The sequence below is a fragment of the Benincasa hispida genome, chromosome 1 (genome assembly GCF_009727055.1).
Source record: "Benincasa hispida cultivar B227 chromosome 1, ASM972705v1, whole genome shotgun sequence".
Taxonomy (NCBI): domain Eukaryota; kingdom Viridiplantae; phylum Streptophyta; class Magnoliopsida; order Cucurbitales; family Cucurbitaceae; genus Benincasa; species Benincasa hispida.
In genome coordinates, this window is record NC_052349.1 from 82,975,037 (window position 1) to 83,001,260 (window position 26,224).

Genomic DNA, 26,224 nt, shown 5'->3' on the forward strand with positions numbered 1-26,224 from the left:
TGCACAACCCGAAAAAGTTTTAAAAGATCCTCATCCCATTTTCCCCTTACACTGGCTCGATTATCAACCTTGGACATATCACACTTGCAACAAAAGATGACAAAACTAAGACAAGGGTGCCTAAACACACACACATAAAACATAAAGGGCATTTATTTTACCTAGAGGACTAGCTTTCACACTTCATCGCCGAAAACCTATCACTCTTTTCTATTTTTTTCCATAAATGCAACTCGTTTGCTTTTCTTTCTTTTTCTTTCTCTCTTTTTTTTTTACTCACGATAGGCTCTATTTTACCCACTTTATCTAGTTTTTCTCTAAAACGAGTATAGTTACTCCTAAGTCAAATGTGGGCCTTTTAAGGTGACAATAGAAATACAAACTAGATAACCCAATTCTAATCATGCAAGGCTTTAATTTTGCAAAACAATAACCTAACGTTCCTTCATGCAAATTTCATTACAAGAATAGTGCGTCATAAACTATCATAATAACAACAGAGCAAATAGCAAGCAAGGCAATCAAGGCACATAGCATTGTTCGAGCACAGTGCTCAAGACCCCCAACCAAAATAAAAACTACCCGATGGGTACCTCACCCTCAACTTAAAATCATACATTGTCCCAAACTTTGTAAATTTAATGCCCAAAAACATAGGGACCCTTAGAAATTAACTTTGTAAATTAAACAGAAAGCCATAAAACAGAGACGTCTATCCTGTAAACATCAATCAACAAACATCCACAAAGATCTATCACATAAACTCAATGCAAAAATTAAAACCCACAAGAATTGTAAATAACTTCAATACATAAATGAAATTTGGAATTGGAACTACAACCTAGCTCTGATACCAATTGAAGGAAACTCGACATGAGGAGATCCTTGAGAGGAAGTGGATCATCCAAATTCCATTAATTATCGAATATAAAATTTACAGTAAACACACAAAAGATATATGCATTTAACACCAAATTACAACATGCTTTAAACAAGAAACAAGTTCAAGAGAAATCACCTTTGAAGAATCTTTCTTCACGAATCCCTCGAACAATCACGAATGGAACTCCTTCTTCGCGAATCTCCTTCTCGTACGGACACTACCAATCGAGAACCCTCTGTATTCTCTTTTGGGATTCAAAAGCTAAAGTAGGAGTTGTGGGCTTTGCTTGAGTCCTAGGAAGAGGGAAGGAGATGGAGAGTATGAAATGGGAGTTTTTCCCAGAGAACTCTTCTCTGTAAAAACATTGATTCTTCTAGAGAATGATTCTCACTCTTCTGTTAGAATACTGATTCTTGGGCATATTTATTCCGTAACGTGTTGATACAATCTTTTAGGAAAGGAATTAAACGATGAACAACTTCTTTATTAAACGATAAGAGTCCAACAATACTAATCGGTCGCTTATAAATGATGCTCGATCATTTACCCAACGTTAAATGATCGTTTACGATCTATTACACGATCGCTCAGTCTTGCTAAACGATCTCTTACTAAATCCTCCGTGATCGCTCACAAACTCCTACACGATCGTTTACCAATTATTACACAATCGCTTATCAGTTTTATACGATCGTCTACCTTTTTCTATACGATCGCCTACAAAATGCTACACGATCGCTGAGCTTTACTACACGATCGCCTAGTGGAAGTAGACGATGAGAGCAGCACATGCGATGGCTTATCCACGACAGCATCTTCCGAACTCCCACTATCGAGAGCTCTTTTTCCTCACTTCTGATATTCAGACTTCGCTATCCTTTCTTTCCGTTTTCTTTTTCTTTTAAATCTCCACTTCTCCCAACGGAATTGGAATTTGTTCTTAACCAATTCAACAACCTCTCCTCTATTCTTTTTTTCTTGATATTGCCACATAATTAGGGTCCTATCATTACCTCTGCCCTCCACTTTTACCTTGTTCTCAAGGTAAAGCTCTGGTTGTCCACCCCATTTCTTTAGCTGCGTCACATGAAACACTGGATGTATCGACATTGTTGTCTGAAGGATTAACTTGTAAGCTACTAATCCAACTCTATCCACTGCCTGATGTGCTCCATAATACTTGGGAGATAACTTCACATTCTGCTTTTGCGGAACTCCAACATCATGTTGCTCCTTGTCAACAAACTCCTTCATTTTCTCTTGAGCTAGCCTCAAATACTCCTTCAACTCGCGTAATGCAGCATCTCTGTCTCGCATTTGTTGGCTCAAAATCACTTCGGCCGTACACTCCTTCCCATAGTAAATCAACACTGGAGGTTGTCAACCATACACAATCTGAAAAGGGGCCAAGCTAGTAGGAGCACTATATGTAGTGTTAATCCAATAGTTCACCCAATGCCACCAGTTCATCCATTCTTTCGGTCACTCACCACAACAGCACCTCCCATTCATTTCCATGTTGTGGTTCACCACCTCTGTTTGACCATCCGACTAAGGTTGAGAAACTGAGTTGTGATGGAGTTTGGTACCTGACAGTTGGAACGACTCTTGCCAAAAGTGATTCACAAACTCCTTGTCTTGGTCCGAGAAAATGGACTTCAGCACTTCCACAGATCGATACACTTCCACAGTTGTTTCTTGTTTAGTAGTCACGAATCTCCCATAGATCGATCCCTTTCTTGAAGATCGAAATCGAGTTAACATCCTTTTCTTCAAGTCTTCCCAATCTTTGAACAACCCTCTGTTTCTTTCTAAACGGTACAGTCTAATACGATGCCGTCGAAATTAACAACTGCCACCGTCATCTTCTCAAATTCAGTCAATTGTGAACTTGAAAATAGCGGTCTATTATGTATAACCACGTGTCTGGATTGCTTCCGCCAAACACCAACATTTCGACTTTCTTGAATTCATTTCGGTCACACATCGCTTCTTCACCGGTGGCTTTCACCGTACTATTTGCTTCGCACACATTATGGGTATGCGATCTTGCTACCTCCTCCGTCACCTTTGTCTTTCCTTTGGCCATTTCCGTAACATAAGAAACAAACATTTCTTGATGTTTCTCTGTTTGCCATTCTAATCTCTCAATACTCTTTGCTATTGATGCCAATTTTTTCTCTATGGTTGACACCTTCTATATTTCAATTTTGAGTCCCAATATCTCTTGTTTTAGTAATTCTAGTTTCTCTTCGAAATATTTCTAAATCATGCTTGCCCAGATGTTTGCTCTGATACCAATTTATTAGGATACTGATTCTTGAAAATCTTTATTTCGTAACGTATTGATACAATCTTTTGAGAAAAGGACTAAACAATGTACAACTTCTTTATTAAACGATAAGAGTCAAACGATACTAATCGGTCGCTTACAAATGATGCTCGATCCTTTACCCAACGCTAAACGATCGTTTATAATCTATTATAGGATTGCTCAGTTTTGCTAGACGATCGCTTACTAAATCCTCCGCGATCACTCATAAACTCCTATACGATCGCTTATCAATTATTATTACACGATCGCTTACCAGTTTCTATACGATCATCTACCTTTTGCTATACGATCACCTACTAAATGCTACATGATCACTGAACTTTACTACACGATCGCCTAATGGAAGTAGACGATGAGTGGCACACTGTGATGGCTTCTCTACTACAGTGTCTTTTGAACTCCCACTCTCGAGAGCTTTCCTTCCTCACTTCTAATATTCAGACTTCACTATCCTTTCTTTCCGTTTCCTTCTTTTTAAATCTCCACTTCTCCCAACAGAATTGGAAGTTATTCTTAACCAATTCAAACGCCTCTCATCTATTCTTTCTTTCTTGATATTGCCACATAATTGGGATCCTATCATCTTCCCACTTGAAAAAAACTCACGTTAGTTATTGAGAGAATAATGGGGAGGGAGTTATAACTCCTTCCCTTTTATTAATTTCAAATAAATTAATAAAATAAAATATATAATAACTATTTTATTATATATATACTATATGTTATAATCAAATATAACATATAGCCTATAGTTTTATATTGCATCAAATACAACATAAACTATAGATTTTATTCTCTCTTAACTATATGTGACATTTAATATAAATCACATTTATATTAAATCCATTTATATGAATCTCATCCATATAAATGATATTTGGATCATATCCAAATATTTTATTCTTCTCAATATAAATCATATTTATATTTAATTATTGAATCTCATTCATATAATTGGTATCTGAATCATATTCAAATTTTTCTCATAATGTATCAAATACATTATAATTAATTATATCGTATATAATTAATTCCCTCAATTAATTTGAATACTTCAAATTAATCCAAAGATTAAATCCTAGTTGAGCTATAGTTGGGACCTTGTGGACCTGTAAATTAAAGCTCCAACGGTACTCGAATAATTAATTAAATTACCCATCCGTTAACTGTTAGTCACTCCACTAAAGATCGACAGTTGCACTTTTCGTACTATAGATAAATTTCAGTGTCCATTGGATATAACCAATCAACAGTGTGATGACCCTTCACAAATTGCTCGTAAGTACAGCTGGGCCAAAATACCGTTTTGCCCTTGTAATTACATCTAACTCCTTAAGTACTGTCTCTTATACACATCTAGATGTGTATAAGAGACAGGTCATAGACTTACTATGCCTGGGTCCTCTCTTCCAAAGAGAGGATGTGGCCACTGTGTTCAAGACCCGGAATCAGCCTTTAAGGGAGCAATCTATCTACTTTCCATCTGTCTCTTATACACATCTAGATGTGTATAAGAGACAGGCCGTTAAGGGAGCAATTTATCTACTTGCCCCTGCATCGGGGAAGGAGTGAATTCTGTTTTGTGTAGCTGAGCTCCTAGCTTTCCAATCAAACGAATCCCCAAAATGGTAGGCTTGTTGAGTTGGTAATCTGGCCACTCTCACCCATATAAATCAAAGGACCACCTTCATGAGCAGGAGTTCACAACTCACTCATGATTCAGGTCATGTCACCTATAGTCATCCTAGTGAATTGTAAGTCTCTATTATTAACGATGTTATATAAAGAGACTAATCATTTTGTGGTTTGGTCTTATACAAACTCTTTGTATAGGATACCCCCGCTCGCATGTCTCCACATGAATGATCAGGATCAGATCATTTGTAGCACTTTACAATACTTGTAACACCTACAAAGCAGGTCGTATCCGTAGTGTCACCAGGATAAGGTACCCAACCTTATCCATCTACTACAGACCATTTAGGTTATTATTTAAATAATATCCACTTGTATAACTCTACATACTTATTTAAATTACATGAAATAACCTCAGATCTTAGTTTATTGAATTGAGTATATGCTTATAAAATAACACTTATTTTATTAACAACAATATGTTTATGCAGAGTTTACAAACTACAAGATTACAAGGAGATTTAGGACACCATTCTCAATAGTTAACTCAACAAGTTGACCTCAAAGGGTCATGAACCTCGTCACTAAGTCGAGATGCTCTACTCGATTGTCCCCATCCTTGTTGAAGATATATGTCCATGCTTAAAATACTGACACAAAAAGGAAAACAAATCAAAAGCAAAAGAACGCTCTAACTAGAAATTTAACTAAAGAAACATCAATGGCTTCCCCGGCAACGGTGCCATTTTTTGACAGGCCCGAAACTTACGTCGTTAATAAGCTTCAAACTTGATCAAAGGAAAATTTGTATATCCCAAACTACTCCTATCACTACAAAGATGTAGCAACAGTGGTAAGTTCGAGTCGATCCATAAGGAAGTGCGATTTGTTTCGTTAAGTTAATTTTCTAACTAGAGTGGTAAATGGGGTTTGTGTGGAAGAGATATATGCGTGAAATTAAAAATATAAAGGTAAATGTAATATGAAATATGAGTCTATCTAATTTCTAGAGCAAGAGAGAGTTTCCTATGTAATTTCTTTCATTAGGCATCAATTAATTATACTGAATTTGTCAACCACTCAACCTATTAGAAAATCTAAGCCTAATTAGCCAAATTCGATATTAAACCAAATTAACCCTAATTCAATTTACAATTCTTCCTTCTTAGTGGCATACAAGTTAAAATTGAATTGCATTACGAAAGAGTTCAATTGTTGAGACATACTACAAGCTGGAAAAACCATATCTTATAGCATGTTTGTTTGGAAAAGATTATATTAGGACATACATGCATTTGGTCAAAAAAAGTCTAGACTTCATACATGCGATCCTAATACGTACAACTTAATCAATCAATATTGTATAGGCTATGACAATTTTGCAAACAAGAACTTCGATAAATTAATTTGTCAGATCAATTTATAAAAATTTCATTAAGATTAAATCAAATCATCCCAAAGAGTTCACAACAATTAAGTTAAATTAATTAGAAAACCTTCAAGAAAATAAACATACGTCTCTTGCTCAACAGAAATTAGATAGGAGTTACTTTTTAATTCATAGATAAACCTAAGATACACGTCTGATCCATCAATTACAACCCAAAATAAAAAGAAAAACTAACCTAAAGATATTAAAATCTAAAGGGAAATGAAGAAGAATGAAATTTAACTTCAGCCTCCATTGGTTCAGCCTCAAGATTTAGCATGTTTCGACCTAAAACCGAAGAGAGGTGTTTATAAAATTCTTCGCAGCGTTGCAACGCTAGAAACAACGTTGCAATGCTCGACAGAAGAGGGCCACGAGTGTCAGGGAAAGCATTGCAACGCTGAGCATTCTATCAAAAACTCGATACTCGATGTACGATGCTCCTTTACTCGATGCTCGACGCTTGATTACTCGATAGCATTTTACTCGATTATACTCGACAATCTTTTACTCGATGGTACTGGATGATACTCGATGGCCTTTTACTCGATTACTCGATGGTTGATTATACTCCATAGAACTCGATGGCATTTTGGTAATTTCAACTCCTTTGAAGCCCCGACGCTCAAATCAACTCCAAATTGCTTCAAATTAACCCCGATTGGCTCCAAATTACCAATTCTACCTCTTGGTTGCTCGATGCCTACAAAATAGGGAAATAAACACGTAAAATCCAATAACGAGCCCGAATTAAGCTAGGAATAATAACTTTTTTTTAGAGCTATCACTCAACAAATGAAAATTAATATTAATTGAGGAAGAAATTGAATACATGACCTTCTTGGACCACATAATCTATTGGCCTAAAAAGTTAAGATAGTAGATGAAGAAAAATTTAATATTATATCACCCGATAGTGTGTTAAGTTTATATATGAAATAATGGGTGAAGACAAATTTAATATTATATCACCTAACAATGTATTAAATTTGTACATGATATATCATCTAATTTGATAGATTCAATCTAGTTGAACCATTTTAACAATGAAATTAATCTATATAATTAAATTGAATACTTTATATTTTGATGTTTAAGAATGTTTTAATTTCTTTTACTACATTACAAATATCTACTAGTCATAGCAACAAATTAAATTAAATTAGTATAGGGAGAATAAAAAATAGAAAAAGAGATTTGCAGAGGTTAATGGAGGAAAAAAAACGGGTAGATGAAGGGTAAAATTGGAAAATGGGAAAGAATTGGATATGCAAAATCTGAGAGGAATTTATATATAAATAGGGTAGAATTGGATTGGAAGTGGAAGAATAAGGAGTAAGGTGGAGGGGATTGTTAAGAAATGGATATCCAACTATTGTGTTCATGGGAACGCCACGAGAAGTTGCCGGAGAAGTATGAACGGCCTGAATCGGATAGGCCGCGGCTGTGGGAGGTGTGTGATTGGGACAACGTTCCAATCATCGACATGGGATGCGAGGAGAGAGGGAGGATTGTGAAGGAAGTGGGGGAGGCCTGCAAGTCCTACGGTTTTTTCCAGGTTTTAGAGATTAGTAGTAATAATTAGGGAATATTGTTGTGTTGTGTTTTGTTTTGTATGTACTTATAATTTATTATAGGTTATCAACCATGGTGTGAGCAAGGAGTTGGTGGAGAAAATGATAGGAGTTGGGAAGCACTTCTTTGAGCTGCCGCTGGAGGAGAAGTTGAAATTTTATTCCGACGACCCTTCCAAGACCGTCAGACTCTCCACAAGTTTCAATGTCCGGAAGGAGCAATTTCACAACTGGAGGGATTATCTCAGACTCCATTGCTATCCTCTCTCCAACTACTCCCCTCATTGGCCCTCTAACCCACCTTCCTTCAGGTTCCTCTCTTTTCTCTCTCTCTCCTTTTTCATCCCATACATCTATAATTCTCTATTACAACACATACACTACTCTACAAAAATTCAATTCAATTTCTATTACTTACTGCATGTTTATGTTTATACTTATTTTATCTTTCCTTCTATCATCTCTCTGTCATCTTTTCTATTATAATACAAATTTAATTATCAGATAGACTGTTTTATCTTTATTAAATTAGAATCCGTACAGAATAGATTTCTAACTGAAAAAACTACCCTCTATATATATATATATATATATTTTGTTAAATAAGAAAAGGTGAGTGAACAATATTAAGTCTATAGAAAAGACATTACATAGAATTAAATAAACCAATGAATGGGGCTAAGTAGCATAGGTATAGGAGGCAGTCGTTTTTAATTTCTCTTCATGAACAGCAATAGGAGATGGAGTAATCCACAAGAACTACACATTTGAAGAATTGGGTTTAGAAAGGATTCAATAAACCAAATGGGACTCAGTTTTAAACTAGTGAAAAATGTTAAGCCACACACTTGAATTCAATAACGAAATTATAGGGGGAAAAAAAGGAAAAAGCAAATTGTGGAATCCTATATATTTTGTTGTTATTATTATTATTATCTTGTAAAATGAGAGAAGAAAATGGCAGATATTTTGTTAAAATGAAGACGAGAAATTAGGAGATGGAAAAACATCTTTATTTTATTTTAGTATATGTGTGTTTTCAATCTTGTTTGCTTGTGTCATGAAATTGTAGAAGAGAATTGTGAATTGGGGGGAAGTGGACAACGACCATTGACTCCGACAGGACAAGTAGGGTCCACGTAGTGGAAATTAGAAGTGTGCACCCACTTCAAGATTACGAACTTTAGGGATCTTCTTTCTCTCACCGTAGACAAACACAAACTTGAGAAATTATTCTACAGTACCGCACCTCCATTCATTGATTGTAGAGTCTATAAAATAAGTAAAAGTAATAAATTAATAAATTATTTAATAACATTTTAAATATAAAGGAAAGAAATTGGTACTAAGGGTATTATTATATTCTCTCTCTCATAAATTTGGTCTATGTCTATTAAAATGGACGGCTGTGACGGCACCCATCTGCAAAACCCCCCCAATTCACACAACCCCACTCTCGTTTCAGTGGGCCCCATCCCATTTTCGGTTTAGTTTTTTAATACCTCACCTATGACGTCATCGCTCTAACCGCGTTGACGTAACCATCCCAATCATCCAACGCCCAACAATGCAACACGCCATCTTTCACGGATGCTCGTACTCCCACTATTTCGTACTTATCTTTTATGTTATTTTAAGTTTAAATGGGACAAATGTTTTATTTTAGGACAAACTTTTAAATATATTCTTTTTAGTTCTTAAATTTTAAATATTATTTTATTTTAATCTTGAAATTTTTAAAATAATTATTTTAATCTTTGAATTTTTAAAAATTTTTATTTTGGCCTTTGATATATTAAGATTTTGTTAAATTTTTTATAAAATGACAAAATGACTTATATTTTTGGATAATTAAACTATCAAAATTAGTTAGACTAAAAAATCTAGTATTTCAATTTTAAATAAGATAACAAAACTAGAGAATTTAAAAGACGGGTTTAGTTTAAAATTTTGATCGTTCAGTATTTTGACGTCTATTAGTTATCATTTTACTTCACTTTCATCTTACTTAATATATCTAAAGCCAACTCATCCAAAAATACAAGCTCCCTCACACTTCTCGTAAAGAGTTAACATATTTTTAATATTATGAACTAAAATAAAAAGTTTAGGGATTAAAACAAACATGTTTTAAAGTTTATAGATCAAAATAAAACAAGATTCAAAGTGGAGGGATTAAAATAGGATTTAAACCTTTATTTTATTTTAAACTTTTCACCTTCTTTTGTTGTTCCTATGAAATATTCATTCTTTTACCAAAATAATATATCAAGGCTAAATTATAAAAATTTCCTTCAACTTTGCACAACTATCAAAAGTTTAAAAAATACCTTTAAGTTTTTAAAAATAGTTCAAAAAAATTGTACTGTTAAATTTAGATGGAAACCGTTAATATTTTGTTTAAAAAATACCTTTAAACTTTTAAGTATTTCAAAAATACCATTAAATTTAAAAAAATATATATATTAAAAAATACTCTTACTGTTAATATATGAACAAAAAAATGCAAAAATACCTCTAAACTTTTAAAAGTGAAATTAATACCACCCTTAACCTTAAAAACAATAAAATAAAAATGGTCTTACTATTTACTTACAAGTTACACCTGGTCACCTCCCTATTCTATTTTATCTTTCTTCCCTACTCTGTTATATAGCCTAACACTTTTCTATCTTCACAATTCTCTCTCTCATTTGATTAAACGTTTAACTTTTGTTTATCTCATAAGAAAATGCCCCTTCAGTTAAAGTACAACTATTATAATCAAAAGGAAAAGAATTATGGAAGTACCCGAACCCTTAGGACTTATATGTTTTAAAAAAGTTATATGTTATTAGTTGAGTGTGCTAATAGTTAAATATATCATTTTTGTATTTGATCATTGATTGTTTTAGTAAGTTTTAAGGAGAGATTTTGACTTTGAAATTTTGTGAGATTTCGTAAGATTTTGAATGTTCAAGGTTATTTATTGAACCGAGTATCAATTGTTTGTGTTCATATACCAACAATAAGGGCTTTTTTTTAGTTAAGAGTATTTAAAATTGTTTTGAAAGTTAAAGAATATTTTTGAAACATAATTCTAAGAATTTCCATAAAAAACCAACGATAATGGTATTTTTGAACTTAAATTTAATAGTATTTTTTACGCAAATTACAAGGTTGAGAGGCATTTTGAATAACTTTAGCCATATAACAATGCAAGAATGGATAACTAAACTATTATTATTTAATAGTAATTATTTAATACCTAACTTTCATTACAAGTCATTAAACACCTCTTTTTTAATTACTTCTTAAATTTCTCTCTCTCTTAATAAAAAAATTGCAAACATAGATCGCAATAATTCACCAAATATTTTAATGTTTCAAAATAGTCTCAATCGAACTTTCTTTATGTGTGAGATCTACTTGATGGAATTTCTTCACATATAAAAAAAGGCTAAACTATAAAAAAAAACACTTTTAAATTTATATTTTGTGTCAAAATTATCCTTAAATTTTCAAAAATACTCTTCAACATTTAAAAAAAGTTCAAATACACCTTTATTGATAGTTGTGGATAGAATCGTTAGTGTTTTGTTTAAAAAATACCCTTTAATTTTTATTTTTTTTTAAAAAAAATACTCTTAAACTAAAAAAATCAATAATATTGTTAATATATGAATACAAAATTTTAATATTAATTTAAAAAATATCTTTAAACTTTTAAAAATATTTTTAACATAAAATAGAAAGTTTTTGGAGTATTTTGTATAATTGAATTTAAAAAGAGAAAGGGTGGGATGAGAGTTGGGGTTTCAGTGGTTATAAATAAGAATAAGGACTTTTGCAATGAATTAATTGTGAATATGAATTCCTAGAAAAGAAAAGAGTGATTGTGAAATGTAGGTATAGTTTTTATTGATGTATCAGAAGAGAGGGACCAAGAAGTAAAGTTGGGTTGAGCTTAGTATTTGAATAAATCAAATGTAGGAAGAAGAAATACTGAATGAAAAGAAAAACTGTAAAGGGACGTTTGGAATAATGAGTTAATTATTATATTTCTAGGTTATGATAGTTTGTGTTTGGATGTAGATCATTTTAGTTTGGATTATAATAGTATTCGTTTAAGGTATAAACTATTTTAATTTGAGAAGAAAATAGTAAACACTATAGAAAATAATAAAAAAGTGATGAATGTAAAATAGTAAAGAGTAAATAATAAATATTGTAGCAAAATGAATTTTTGAAATAATTGACCGTAACTAATTGGAGATTTTGAAATAATATTTACTGTAACAAGAGATAATTATTATATTTTGATGATAATTTTTGTCACGAACGTCTCGTAAAAATGTAATGATGATTATGATAGGGAAATAGTGAGTGAATATTGCATGGAAGTACGGAAACTTGGGTACAGAATAGAGGAGCTGATATCGGAGAGTTTGGGGCTGGAGAAGGAATACATAAGGGAGGCGTTGGGTGAACAAGGTCAGCACATGGCTATAAATTGTTATCCGCCCTGTCCCCAGCCGGAACTCACCTACGGACTCCCTGGCCATACGGATCCCAACGCCCTTACCATTCTCCTTCAAGACCTCCACGTCGCCGGCCTCCAAGTCCTCAAAGACGGCAACTGGCTCGCGGTCAATCCGCACCCCAATGCCTTTGTAATCAACATAGGCGACCAATTGCAGGTACCTTAAAGCTTTTCATTTTAAGTCATTTCCACAATCAATTTCAATATTTCATATATATCTGGATTGGACCCCTGCAGGCATTGAGCAATGGCGTGTACAAGAGCGTGTGGCACCGAGCGGTCGTCAATGTGGACAACCCCAGGCTGTCCGTCGCTTCTTTTCTCTGCCCTTGTGATGATGCCCTCATTACTCCTGCACCGCCCCTCACCCAAAATGCTCATGGACCTGCCCCCATCTACAGACCCTTCACCTACGCCGAGTACTACAATACATTTTGGAGCAGAAACTTGGATCAACAGCATTGCTTGGAACTATTTAAAAACCACCCTCCTTAATTTTATTGAACCCTTTCCATCCATAATTCCACATGTTAACGCTAATTTGATCTACAAAGGATGATTCCACACACCCCCTTTTTTAAACTAAACTTTTTGGCCCAGTCAGCCCCCATTTGGCTTTGCTCTGCCGTCTCCTTTGGGGTGATGTTGTGTCAAATCATCTCTCATTACCTACTTACATCATCAACATGGCTGTTAATGGCATCTTATTAAAATTGAAATAAAAAATTGAGAAATAATTAAAATATCTTAAATGGTAGAGAACAAATAGTCACGGGCATAAAATTTTCGTAAACTAAAATTAGCATTTTAATCTGCTTAACACTATATCATGCATCCCACAATTTATATTAAGTTAAGACGATTATTGGCAACTTCCCACTTTATTATGCATTTGATTGTCATGTATTTTATTGATTAAACGCTGTGTTAAGAACTAAGTGCAAACTTAGTTTCCAAGTTAATTAAATTTGGTTTTAATTTTTAATATATGTTAGTGGGTTAATTTAGAGTGGTGCCTTCTATATAGGAGGATAGTTTAGTGAGATTGATGGATGAGAATTTCAAGGTTAGTAATAGAGTTTTAAGATTGTCACACCCCCTCTCGAGCTCACCTCGCGAACTTGAAATGAGGCGTGAAGACAATAAATACTACCCTTTTGTGATACTTACTGCCCATCTAAACCTATTCGCTCACTAAACTTAAAGCCAAGTAAATAAATAACAGTCGTTTGACTTCACTTATTTTATTACAAACAGTATAACATTTATATAATTCCCAAACTTAGCTCAACAATTCTAGACTCTTAACTATAAATATTTACAACAATAGCTTAAATCTGAAAGTGTGGCTATGGCGTGGTATACCTTGACCTTAACAGCATTTTGGAACTCTTCATCATTCGCTAACTGAAAAGGAAAACATAAAAGAAAAGAATGAACTTCAAGAAGTCCAATGAGTGGTAACAGCTTAATGAGTCTCTTTCAACTCATAACAATAAAAGCACGAGTCTGGGGATTCATTTTTAAATTTACCACTAGGGAAGTTAAATTTGGATGATAGTTAGCCCTACCTTTCACTACAAAACTTATTTATATACAGCATACATTACATACAGACCATTCCACAATTATTAACATACCTTAAACCTATTTATAACTTCTACACCTAAAGCTTGACTACTACCCTTCACTACCGGTGTTTGCGAGCCTTGCATATACATCCTTATCTTTTTGCATGAACTGCAAACTTTTTTTTTTAAAGTGACCAAGTTGTTTAATTTTATAACATACATTTGTTCCCTTCAGGCACTGGCCCTAGTGATGCTTGCCACAAGATGAACAATAAGGTTGCACATCTACACTTGCCACTTATTCTTTGAGTTGTGTCTTACATGGCTTCCCAGACAAAACTATAGGAAAGATAGGGTCTCCTCACCCTTGGTTTTCTCTTCCTGATTTTATTCTTGAATCAGGCCTTAACTTGAAAATTCCTCCACTCATGACTCTAGGTGTAAATTTCCTATTTAACTATTCATGTGGTCTATTTGAGGAATTGCCCACACGAACATCCTTTTTTTTCGTTTACTTTATCTCTTCTTCCCAACAAACTTTTCTTCACTCTTTTAGCTATCTCTATCAGGTTTGGAAAATCTCTCCACTCTGCACTTACTATGACAGAGGTTCGAATTTCATCTTATAATCCATCCTCGAACTTTCTACACTTATCAGCTTCGTTTTCAAATAGAACAGTGGCACACCTAAATAGTTCCTTAAACTTTTCTCTATATTGTTATGAACCCTATACCACCCTCAAAATTCATTTCATTTTTCACTACATAATGACTTTGGATAAAACTCTTCACAGAAAGCTTCCTCGAACTTTTCTCAACTTAAGGAAAACGTGATCAGAAATGCCATCAATTTGGAAGGAAACAGTAGGTTGCGTCAGTTTTTTTTTTTTTTTAAAAAAAAAACAGAGTAATCAGGGAAACTATGGAAATTCGAAGCCATCCGAGGTAATTTGTGGACTTTAAACCTACGGGAAATTTAATCTAGGGATAGCTAAAGAGTTTTATGGAAGAAATTTGGGTGGTTTCAGGGTTGGATTGAAAGAAATCAGAGTTTAAAATCATAGTAAAAGTTGGCCGAAAACAGAGTAGTTATACAAAGGCCTTAAGTTGTCCCCATCGACAAATTCTTTAATTTTTGAGCTATTTAAGTGCTACCATGCCAAGATTGAGATCCAATTAGTATCTTACAGAGGTTATGACACTAAAAGTGAATTAAGAGGGACCTTAGGGTAAATTTGAATTACTTTAGGGGATAAAGTGCAAAATCCCTAAAATATGAAAGAATTAGGGTTTAAGGAAAAATTAAGTGGATTTAGTTATTCCTAAGAGATAATTAAGAATCATTTGAGTTTATGTTTGATTTAGGAAATAATTAAGACCTCGTAACCCTAATTATAGGTTAAATCAATGTTGGAAAAGTCAGGAATTACCAAAGAGAAGCAGGATATACAGTGAGTGGTTTACCTTCAATGTTTTAAATTGTAATTCTATTGGGAATGTCCTAAACTCGCAGTTCGTAAATGTTGTTAATATATTGTATTTATCAATAAAAATGTTATTAAGTCTTTTATTCAATAAATTACTATTGATATTGCATCCTTTTATGAAAATTCAATAAATGAATCCATGGCTATAACATGAATACTTTAACTTTATGTGACGACATAAAAATGGATAAGTTTTAATATGTAACCAAAATGGTCTATAAGTATACGGATGAGATTGGGTACCTCATCCTGATGACACTATTGGATGCGGCCCAATTTGTATACTGATACAAATGATGTGATCCAAAAATCATTCATGTAGAGACATGTGAGTGGAGACATCCTATATACAATGAGTTTGCAGAAGACCGAACCTCGAAATAGTCACTTTTCTTTATAATAATCGCTTATTGTTTAAACTGACTATCTCAAACTCAACGACCTAGGATGACTCAATCTCAATCCTGAGTTAACTATGAACTCTTGTTTATTCGGGATTATCCTTTGATATGCATAGGGGAGAGTAGTCCAACAACACTGCTCAATAAGCCTCCCATTTTAGGGATAAGACTGGATAGATAGCTAGGGACATAGCTTTGTAATATGGAATTCACTCCTACCCGATTTAGGGTTAGCAAATAGGTTGTTTTCTTAAGCACTGATGTCTTGTCTTGAACAACGGGACCCTACCCTCTCATGAAAGAGAAGGTCATGATTTATAAGTTGGACTATAAATCAATTGTTCAATGGAGGATCAATGGGAGCTTAAGGAGCAAGATGTATTTACAGGGGTAAAACGGTAATCTTTGACCCAATTGAAAATATGAACGACCTGTGAAGGATTGACTTATCAATTATGGTTAAAATGGACAGAAATATATCTACAGTGAGGAGAATGCAACTATTAAGTTATAGTGGAATGTCTTGGTAGTTAACAAATAGTGATTAATTCGGTAATTAATTACAAGTCGTTGGAGCTAATGATTTGTAGGTCCATAAAGTCTCTCTACTAGCTCGTAATTTGGATTAGTAAATTAAGTAATCTTGATGAGATTTTAAATTAGGGTTTAGAATTTGAAATGCTCAAATTCAATTAGGGTTTCTATTAATTGTATTCGATACAATTGAAATATTTAATTTTATTGAAAATAAACGAAATTGGAGAATCAATTAATGTTTAAATTATGATTTAAATATTAGTAATATGAAATTAAATTCATTATAGTGAAATTGGTGTTTTATTATCAAAATTAATTAAAAGGTGTAATTAATTAGTTTTATTTAAAAATTAATTACTCGAATCAACTTTTTATAAAACTAATAAAAACAAATAAATTGGTTTATTTGGAAATTATTTTTAGAAATCATTTTTTAAAACAAAATTTGAAATAAAAAATATATTTGAAAATTCAAAGTGGATTTTTCCAAAAGTTGGAAATCTCCACTATGGTGCAAAACACCGTATTCATCCTATTCCACTTAATCCATGAAGAAGAAGCTGACCTTCATGAAAGTTTTAAATTTGCTTGATGAAAGCTTTATAAATTAAAATGTGGGGCTGAATAATGAGATTAAGCATTAAGAACTTCTTTAAGAACTCTGCAAAATTCGAAACCCTCCAAACCCTCTTCGTATCTTCATCAAATCCAGCTCAATTTAGTGTTTCCACCACACAATTGTTGCAAGAGAATAGTAGAGATCTTCATGGTGGTTTACTTGTAGATTGAAGCATATTTACGTGGAGCTCAGCTAGTGTTGAAGAGGTTTCATCAAAGGTATTGTGTTCAACAAACCCTCTTCTATAATAGTTATTTTGAAGCATGTTTTAAACTCAAATTAAGTATAATTAGAGTGCTTATAGATCTAATTTTTTCCGCGGCATGTTATTATACTCTATCAATTGGTATCAGAGCATGATTTAAGTACTCAATTGTCGTTAATTTGAGTTTGATGGGTGTTTTTCATAAACTATATGAAAATGGTGAACTGATATGTTTTTTTAGTGTTTTGGCATTTGAATCTTTTCAATTATGTTGCAACTCTTATAATTGGCTCTTGTTTGATGGGTCTAATGTGTGTTTAAGTGTATGTAATTCGTTTGGAGTCGTTAGAGTAGAAATTAGGTTGTAATTGAAGAAAGAAGTGAAGAAGGTCGAGCAGCAAGAACTGGAAATTCAAATCACTGGTAGATACTCGATGCTCGATGGAATACTCGATGGCATACTTGATAGTATTTCATGAAATACTCGATGCACGATGCCATACTCAATGGTACTCGTTGTGTTTACTCAATGATATTTCATGAAATACTCGATGCACGATGCCATATTCAATGGTACTCGATGCATTCACTCGATGATATTTCATGAAATACTCGTTGCTCGATGCATGATACTTTACTCGATGGTCAATGGCGTCTACCCGATGATATTTTGTAAAATATTTGATGTTTGATGATGTTTGATGTCATACTCAATGCACACTAGCATACTCGATGTTGGGTGGTATGCTTGATGGTATTCATTGCTTGCTGATACTCGATGGGTTTTGCCCGGTTCAAGGTGGTCCGAGCGGTCCATAAGGTTTTTGAAGCCAGTTTTGCTGATTTATGTAATAGCTAGGCTTTTGTTTGCTTGAAAATACCAAAACCAAAACGATATCAGTTTTGTGTTTAATTATTTATGCATTTGATGTATATTATAATTAAATAAATCTTGTATGTGCATAAAGTATGCCATGTAGAATTAAAATCCCACCATAGGAAGGACGTTACATGCATTGAAGTATGTTATAAAATTTTTATAATGTATAGTATGCATGTAAAGGGTTTCATTGTTTTAATATAAAGGTTATGTTAAATATTGAATGTCTTTGATGTATGTTATGGATGTTTAGCATGTCTATTTTTTTAAGTTGTTATAAAATTAAATTAAACATTAAAATCCATAGTAAAGATAAAAAGCATGCTCACTTAGGTTAACAACTTGTTGTAATATTTAAAATAGGTCGTTATCTTATAAAATTTGGTTACAAACTCAATCAATTCACTATCCTGTCTAAGGCTGGGGGTATTCAAGTTAACGGTTTACATAACACCTCCTACCTGGGGATTATGACTGAAATAATAAGAATTGATAACCAGTTTTATGAGCTTGCATGAGCGGTGTGAGGTTTAAAATCAATTTTAACCTAGACGTCGTAGGTTAAATCCAAATATAAATGTTATACTTGGATAATAAACATATAGACTTAGATTGTTTAAAACTAGCCGTAATAAACCTAAGTTATATAATACCCAAACATTTATAACTCTTCAATGGGAGATTAACAATATATACGATATATTGTTTTTAGCTCTCACGTCCTCAAGAGTTCACATCGTGAGATCCATGCTCGGCTTCGTGTCGATTTTACCTCAACTACTCCATTCAAAAAGTGTTTGCATGGGTCAATAACAAGGTAAATGAGGGAAGTAGTTCATAGTAAGTGGGTGAAAGAAATATGTCAACGTATCCTACAGTCTCCTCCATTAGTTTGAACCGTGAGATTCCTAGGTTGCGCCTGCTGTCGGTTTTAGGCGGCACTAGCTAGTAGTTAATAGCAGCGATCCCTTCGGAGGGTTGTAATATAGGATTTAGAACAACCCAAGGTTCATAAATGAATAGGGTCTTATAGTTCTATATTGCATATTGTCTTCCAATTCGGGGGCATGGTCATACTGTTTTATAAGATCTGAAAATGCGGGTCACACTTACAGAATTACTACGTGTTAGTAAGTTCTTGATCGAAAAACAGTAGCTAAATGACTGTCGGAATATGAGTTATTCTGGAGACAATATTTAGTCAAGAATGTCTTGCTTTAGTGAAGGAATATTTGACTACCTCAGGTAGTACTTATTCTAACTCATTATAATACCATTGCAAATAAATAAAGATCTATGGGTACTTTATTAGTTTTTGCTAAAATTGGTTTTAAATGCACTTTATTAATAGAATTTGTTTAACTTTTTAGCATATCAAACTCAGTAATACAACTTCTAGCTTCTGAAAATTTTAATGGTGAGGGTTATTCCAACTGGAAATCAAATTTAAACACAATATTAGTAGTTAATGATCTGAGGTTTGTGTTGACGGAGAAATGTCTTATTCCCAATTCGACAACAAACTGAAGCGTTCGAGATGCTTATGATAGGTGGGTAAGGGCGAATAAAAAGGCAAAGGTCTATATCTTAGCGAGCATATCCGATGTGCTCAACAAGAAACATGAAACCATGGCCACAGCCCGTGAAATTATGGCATTATTACATGATATGTTCGGGAAACCATCATCTTCTGTTTATCAAGAGGCTATAAAGTATGTTTATAACTCGCGAATGAAAGATGGAACCAATGTCAGGGAACATGTTCTAAACATGATGGTTCATTTTAATGTCACAGAAGCTCACAGGGCTACCATAGACAAAACTAGTCAAGTTAGTATGATATTAGAGTCTTTTCCGAAGAACTACCCAACCTTTCGTACTAATGTTGTAATGAATAAAATAAATTACAATTTGACTACTTTATTAAACAAACTACAGACTTATCAGTCAATGATGAAATTAAAAGAGAGTGAACCAAATGTTGTTTCACGAAAAAAGAAATTTTTGAAGGGTTCATCGTTAAGAACGAAACCCGCTGACAAAAAGAAGTCTGTCCCTTCATCATCTAAAGACAAAAGTGTATAGATGAAGAAAAAGGGAATAAACAACCCACTGCAAAGAAAAACAAGGCTTCTAAAGGAAAATATTTTCATTGTGGAGAATACGAGCACTGGAAAGAAACTGCCTGAAGTATTTGGCTGAGAAAAAAGCGGAAAAGGAAAATCAAGGTAAATCAGATTTACTTATAATTGAAACATGTTTAGTGGAAAATTCTCACTTGACCTTGTTGGGAATGATGCCCTAAACTCTCGTTGGGTTCTGTAGTTTGTAAATACTGTATTGAATAAACGCTTGTGATATAATAATATATGATATTTTCTTCACCGTTGTCTATGAAACATTGGATGTTTTAATTGCTTTACCACAAACTAATAAACTAAGATCCCTGGTTGTCGTTGTAACTTAAGCATGTATGTGGAGACATACAAGTGGATCATGTCTTAAGTGATAACCAAAATGGTCTGTAGTATATGGATATAGAAGGGAAACCTTATCTGTGGCCTGCTTTGTAGAATAGTTACAAGTGTTGTGACTTGCTACAGATGGTCTGATCCTGATCATTCATGTGGAGACATGCGAGTGGGGCATCCTATACAAAGGAGTTTGTATAAGACGGGAACATGAAGTGTTATAGTCTCATTATATAATGCAATTCATGACAGAGACTTCACTTCACTAGGATTGACCATAGGTAACATGACCTTAATCTTGAGTGAGTTGGGAACTTCTTCCTTTGAGGACGATTCTTTGATTTGCATGGGTGCAAGTGGCCAGATCGTCGACTCAAACCTACCACTTTGGGGATTCGTCTAATTTGGGAGCTGGGAACTCAACTACACAAGATGGAATTCACTCCTTCCCCAAAGTAGAAGTAAGTAATTAGATTGCTCCCTTAAGGGCTGATACTGAAGCTTGAACGATGTGGCACCACATACCTTTTCATGGTCCGAGAGGTGTCCACACATAGTAGAACTATGTTGTATTGTTCATTAGAGGGATCAGTGGTACTTAAGGAATTAGATGTAACTACAGAGACAAAACGGTAAATTGGCCCAACTATACTTACGAGCATCTATGAAGGGTTATCGTACTATTGATTGGTTATATCTGATGGACACAGAAATATATCTATAGTGAGAAGAGTGCAACTTTCGGTCTTTAGTGGAATGCCTGGCAGTTAACAAATGGTGGATCTCGTGGCTAAAGAGTTTAGTCAGCTATCACGTACCGTTGGAAATTCGAGCCATAGGTCCACAATATCCCTTGGTCGCGCAATGGATTCAAGTTGAGAAACAGTTTTTTGCGTCAGTTGGAAGTGTTTCAAATTGACAAGAGGAAGTTTTGATTATATATGATTGATTGAACTAGTCAATTATATATGATAGAGTTGACATGATTGTATGAGATACATTAATTGGAGGAAAATGATATAAATATGATTTATATCTAGTGGAGGAGAAAAGGACTATGGTTCATATGTTGCATATGATGTAATATTAAACCATAGGTATAAATATAATATGATTATATTTTTTTTTTAATTAAACGATTATGAGATAATATTGTCGATTTTTTCTCCATAAACCGAATGAGATAGTGGAAGGTTGCAATCAGTTTTCATAACTGAAGGATAAAATGAAAATGGTTTTCATTTTGCAAAGTGAATCAGAACATCGCTCCCTGATTAGTACACTGCCCATCGTCTAGCAAACGAGAAGCATACATGATAGCTCAAAGTTTACTAAACGATCGTGTACACACACACTTTTCCTAAACGATCGCATAGTCCTACCTAAACAATCATCTAGCTTTTTCGAAAGCGATCGCGCGCCCGAGCGTTTACTAAACAATCGGCCCCAGTTTACTACATGATCGTGTACCTTTTACTAAACGATCAAGCAATCGTCTATACGATAGACTTCAAGATATCTTACTTGCTTAGTCGTGGTAAACAATCGTTCCTTCCTCATTCCCTCTACCAAATCTAACAGAGCCTACACCTCCTGGATTCTTACTCTGAGAATATCGAGGTTTCTGAGTGGTTGTGTCCTCCTTGATTACCTTGTTCGTAAGATGTACATTCGTTGGTAGCAACAGCGAGATTTGGTGGACAATAGGCCTGACGATCGCTCAAGCGACAGCGAGATTGGCTGGATTGACGAGAGTGAGATTTAAAGCGAAGAAGAGTTCTTCTACCAGTATGTATCTCGTTCCTTTGTTGTTTAAAGTCCAAAGCGTGCCGTAATTTGTTGTTAAATGCATAACTAGTATGTTTGATTGTGAATGCGGTATTTCTGTCACAATAAGTTTGGAACGATCTTGCTTTTGCTTAGAGGTACTCTTTGATAAGAGTTCCTTCAGACCTGGATATTAGATTGAGGAGCCGCTAATCATGTTTGCACTTTTCTACAGGAAACTAGTTCTTAGAAACAACTCTCAGAGTATGAAATGACTTTGAAGGTTGGAACAGGAGAAGTCATTTCGGCAGAAGCAGTGAAAGATGTTAAGTTGTGTTTTGGAGATTCTTTTGTCTTGTTAAGAAATGTGTATTATGTACCAAAGATGAAAAGAAAATTAATCTCCATATCATGTCTACTGGAAAATATGTATAAAGTATCTTTTGAAGTTAATAAAGTGTTCATTTTTTCAAGAGATGTTCATATTTGTTCTGCTAGATTTGAAAATAACTTGTATGTGTTAAAACCAACTGAAGCAAAAGACATTTTAAATATAGAGATGTTTAAAATAGCAGAAACTCAAAATAAAGAATGGAAAATTCCTCCTAATACCTATCTTTGGCATCTCAGACTTAGTCATATAAATCTCACTAGGATTGAGAGATTAGTTAAAAACAGTCATCTAAATCAGTTAGAAGACAGTTCTTTACCTCCTTGTGAGTCATGTCTTGAGGGAAAAATGACTAAACGATCTTTTACTGGAAAAGGTCTTCGTGCCAAAGAACCCTCGAACTTATACATTTAGACCTTTATGGTTCGATGAATGTAAGAGCACGAAGTGAATATGAATATTTTATTAGTTTTATTAATGACTATTCTAGATATGGCTATATTTACTTAATAAGTCACAAGCCTGAAACTTTCAAAAAGTTCAGGGAATTCAAGACCAAAACAAAAAACTTATTAGGTAAAATAATTAAAACACTTCGATCAGATCGAGGTGGTGAGTATATGGATTTACAATTCCAGAACTATTTGGTAGATCATGGAATTCAATCCTAACTCACAGCACTTGGAACACCACAAGAAAACGGTGTTGCAAAAGGAGAAACCGAACCTTGTTAGACATGATTTGATTAATGATGAGATTTGCTCAGTTACCTCAATCCTTTTAGGAGTATGCAGTACATACTGTGGTATATATTCTGAACATGGTTCCTTCAAAAAGTGTTTCTGAAACACCGTATGAGTTGTGAAAATGGCGTAAAGGTAGTTTACATTACTTTTGGGTCTGGAGATATCCGGCACACGTGTTGGTATAAAATCCTAAGAAATTGAAACATCATTCAAAATTATGTTTTTTTGTCGGATACCCAAAAGAAACAAAAGGTGGATTGTTTTATGATCTCCAAGAAGATAAAGTATTTGTTTTGAAAAATCTACATTCTTGGAAGAAGATCATATTAGAAGTCATCAACGTCGCAGTAAACTAATATTGAAAGAAATGACCATAGACACTACAGATAAATCAACAAAAGTTGTTGATGAAGTTGGTCCATCAACAACGGTTGTTGGCCCATCACATTCTTCTCAAAAGTTGAGAATTCCTCGACATAGTGGGATGATTGTTCATCAATCTGAATTCTACATGGGTTTAAAAGAAACTCAAGACGTCATACTTGATGATGGTTTAGAGGATCCATTGACCTTTAAACAGGAAATGGAAGATGTTGATAGGGAACAATGGATAAAAGGCATGGACGTAAAATTGGAGTCCATGTACTTCAATTCTTTCTAGGATCTTGTAGATCAACCACATGAGATTAAACTTATAGGTTGTAAATGGATCTATAAGAGAAAAAGAGACCAAACTGGTAAGGTGCAACCCTAAAAAGCCAAACTTAAGGCAAAAGGTTTTACCCAGACGGAGAGGATTGACTATGAAGAAACCTTCTCTCCTGGTTCCATGATAAAATCAATAAGAATACTTTTATCCATTGCCGTATATTATGACTATGAAATATAGCAAATGGATGTCAAGACAGCTTTTCTGAATGGCCATCTTGATGAAAGTATTTTTATATCTCAACCAAAAGGGTTCATTAAATAGGGTTGAGAACAAAAAGTTTGTAAGCTTAAAAGATCCATTTATGGGTTGAAGAAAACTTCTATATCCTAGAATATAAGATTTGACACTGCGATCAAATCTTATGGCTTTGAATAGAATGTTGACGAACCTTGTGTATATAAGAAAATTTTCAACAAAACTATAGCATTCTTGGTACTTTATGTTGATGATATCTTGTTCATTGGGAATGAGACAAGTTTCCTTGCTGACGTAAAGAGATGGTTAGCATCACAGTTCTAAATGAAATATTTAGGAAATGCTCAGGATGTTTTTGAGATTCAGATTTTTCGAAGTTGTAAGAACAGAACCTTAACACTATCTCAGGCATCTTATATTGACAAAATGTTGTCGAGATATAACATGCAAAATTCCAAAAAGGGCATGTTACCTTTTAGACATGGAATTCATTTGTCAAAGGAACATTGTCCTAAGACACCTCAAGAAATTGAGGAAATGAAAAGAATTCCATATGCATCAGTAGTTGGGAGTCTGATGTACGCTATGTTGTGTACACGTCTTGACATATGCTTTGTAGTTGGAATCGTCAACAGGTTCCAATCTAACCCAGGACATAGTCATTTGACGTAGACTCTAGGAAATCTACCTCAGGATCAGTTTTCACTCTTAACAGATGAGTTATAGTATGGAGAAGCATTAAACAAAGTTGTATAGCTGACTCCACGATGGAAGCAGAATGCAGCATGCGAAGCAGCTAAAGAAGCAGTGTGGTTACGCAAGTTCCTGACAGATTTGGAAGTGGTTCCAAATATGCATCTGCCCATTACTTTGTATTGTGACAATGGTGGTACAGTTGCTAATTCCAATGAACCTAGAAGTCAATGTGGAAAACATATCGAAAGAAAGTACTATCTCATCAGAGAGATTGTACACCACGGAGACATGATAGTCACGCAGATAGCCTCAGAAGACAACCTTGTTGATCCTTTTACGAAGACCCTCTCGGCTAAAGGTTCGAGGGCCACCTGGTTGGACAAGAACTACGAGCAACATAATCTAAGGCAAGTGGGAGAATATCAAAGGGTATTTTGGATGCCCTAGTTTATTATATTTTTCTCTCTTTATTTCTCAACATTGTAAACATTATATATTTATATGTTTGTCTCACTGAGTGTTAGTCCAAGTGGGAGATTGTTGGGAATGTCCTAAACTAGTAGTTCGTAAATGGTGTTAACATATTCTATTTATCAATAAAAATGTTATTGAGTTTTTTATTCAATAAATTACTATTGATATTGCATCCTTTTATGAAAATCCAATAAATGAATCCATGGCTATAACATGAATACTTTAACTTTATGTGGCGACATAAAAGTGGATCAAGTTTTAGTATGTAGCCAAAATGGTCTATAAGTATACGGATGAGATTGGGTACCTCATCCTGGTGACACTGTTGGATGCGGCCCATTTTGTATACTGATACAAATGATGTGATCCGAAAATCATTCATATAGAGAGATGTGAATGGGGGCATCCTATGCAATGAGTTTGCATAAGACCGGACCTCGAAATAGTCATTTTTCTTTATAACAATCGTTTATTGTTTAAACTAATTATCTCAAACTTAATGACCTAGGGTAACTCAATCTTAATCCTGAGCTAACTATGAATCCCTGTTTATTCAGGATTATCCTTTGATCTGCATGGATGAGAGTGGTCCAACAGCACTGCCCAATAAGCCTCTCATTTTGGAGATAAGATCAGACATAGCTTTGCAATATGGAATTTGTTCCTACCCGATTTAGGGTTAGCAGATAGGTTG

The 26,224-nt window shown here is 34.1% G+C and overlaps 1 protein-coding gene across 1 annotated transcript; it reads left to right on the top strand.

Annotated features, from left to right (window-relative positions):
- Positions 1 to 7,518: 7,518 nt before the first annotated feature.
- Positions 7,519 to 13,123, top strand: LOC120084163 (protein DOWNY MILDEW RESISTANCE 6). Its single transcript, XM_039040061.1, has 4 exons — positions 7,519 to 7,840; positions 7,920 to 8,167; positions 12,211 to 12,535; positions 12,616 to 13,123. The coding sequence occupies exons 1-4, from the start codon at positions 7,643 to 7,645 to the stop codon at positions 12,871 to 12,873; spliced, it is 1,029 nt and encodes a 342-aa protein (XP_038895989.1). The 5' UTR covers positions 7,519 to 7,642; the 3' UTR covers positions 12,874 to 13,123.
- The last annotated feature ends 13,101 nt before the right edge of the window (positions 13,124 to 26,224 follow it).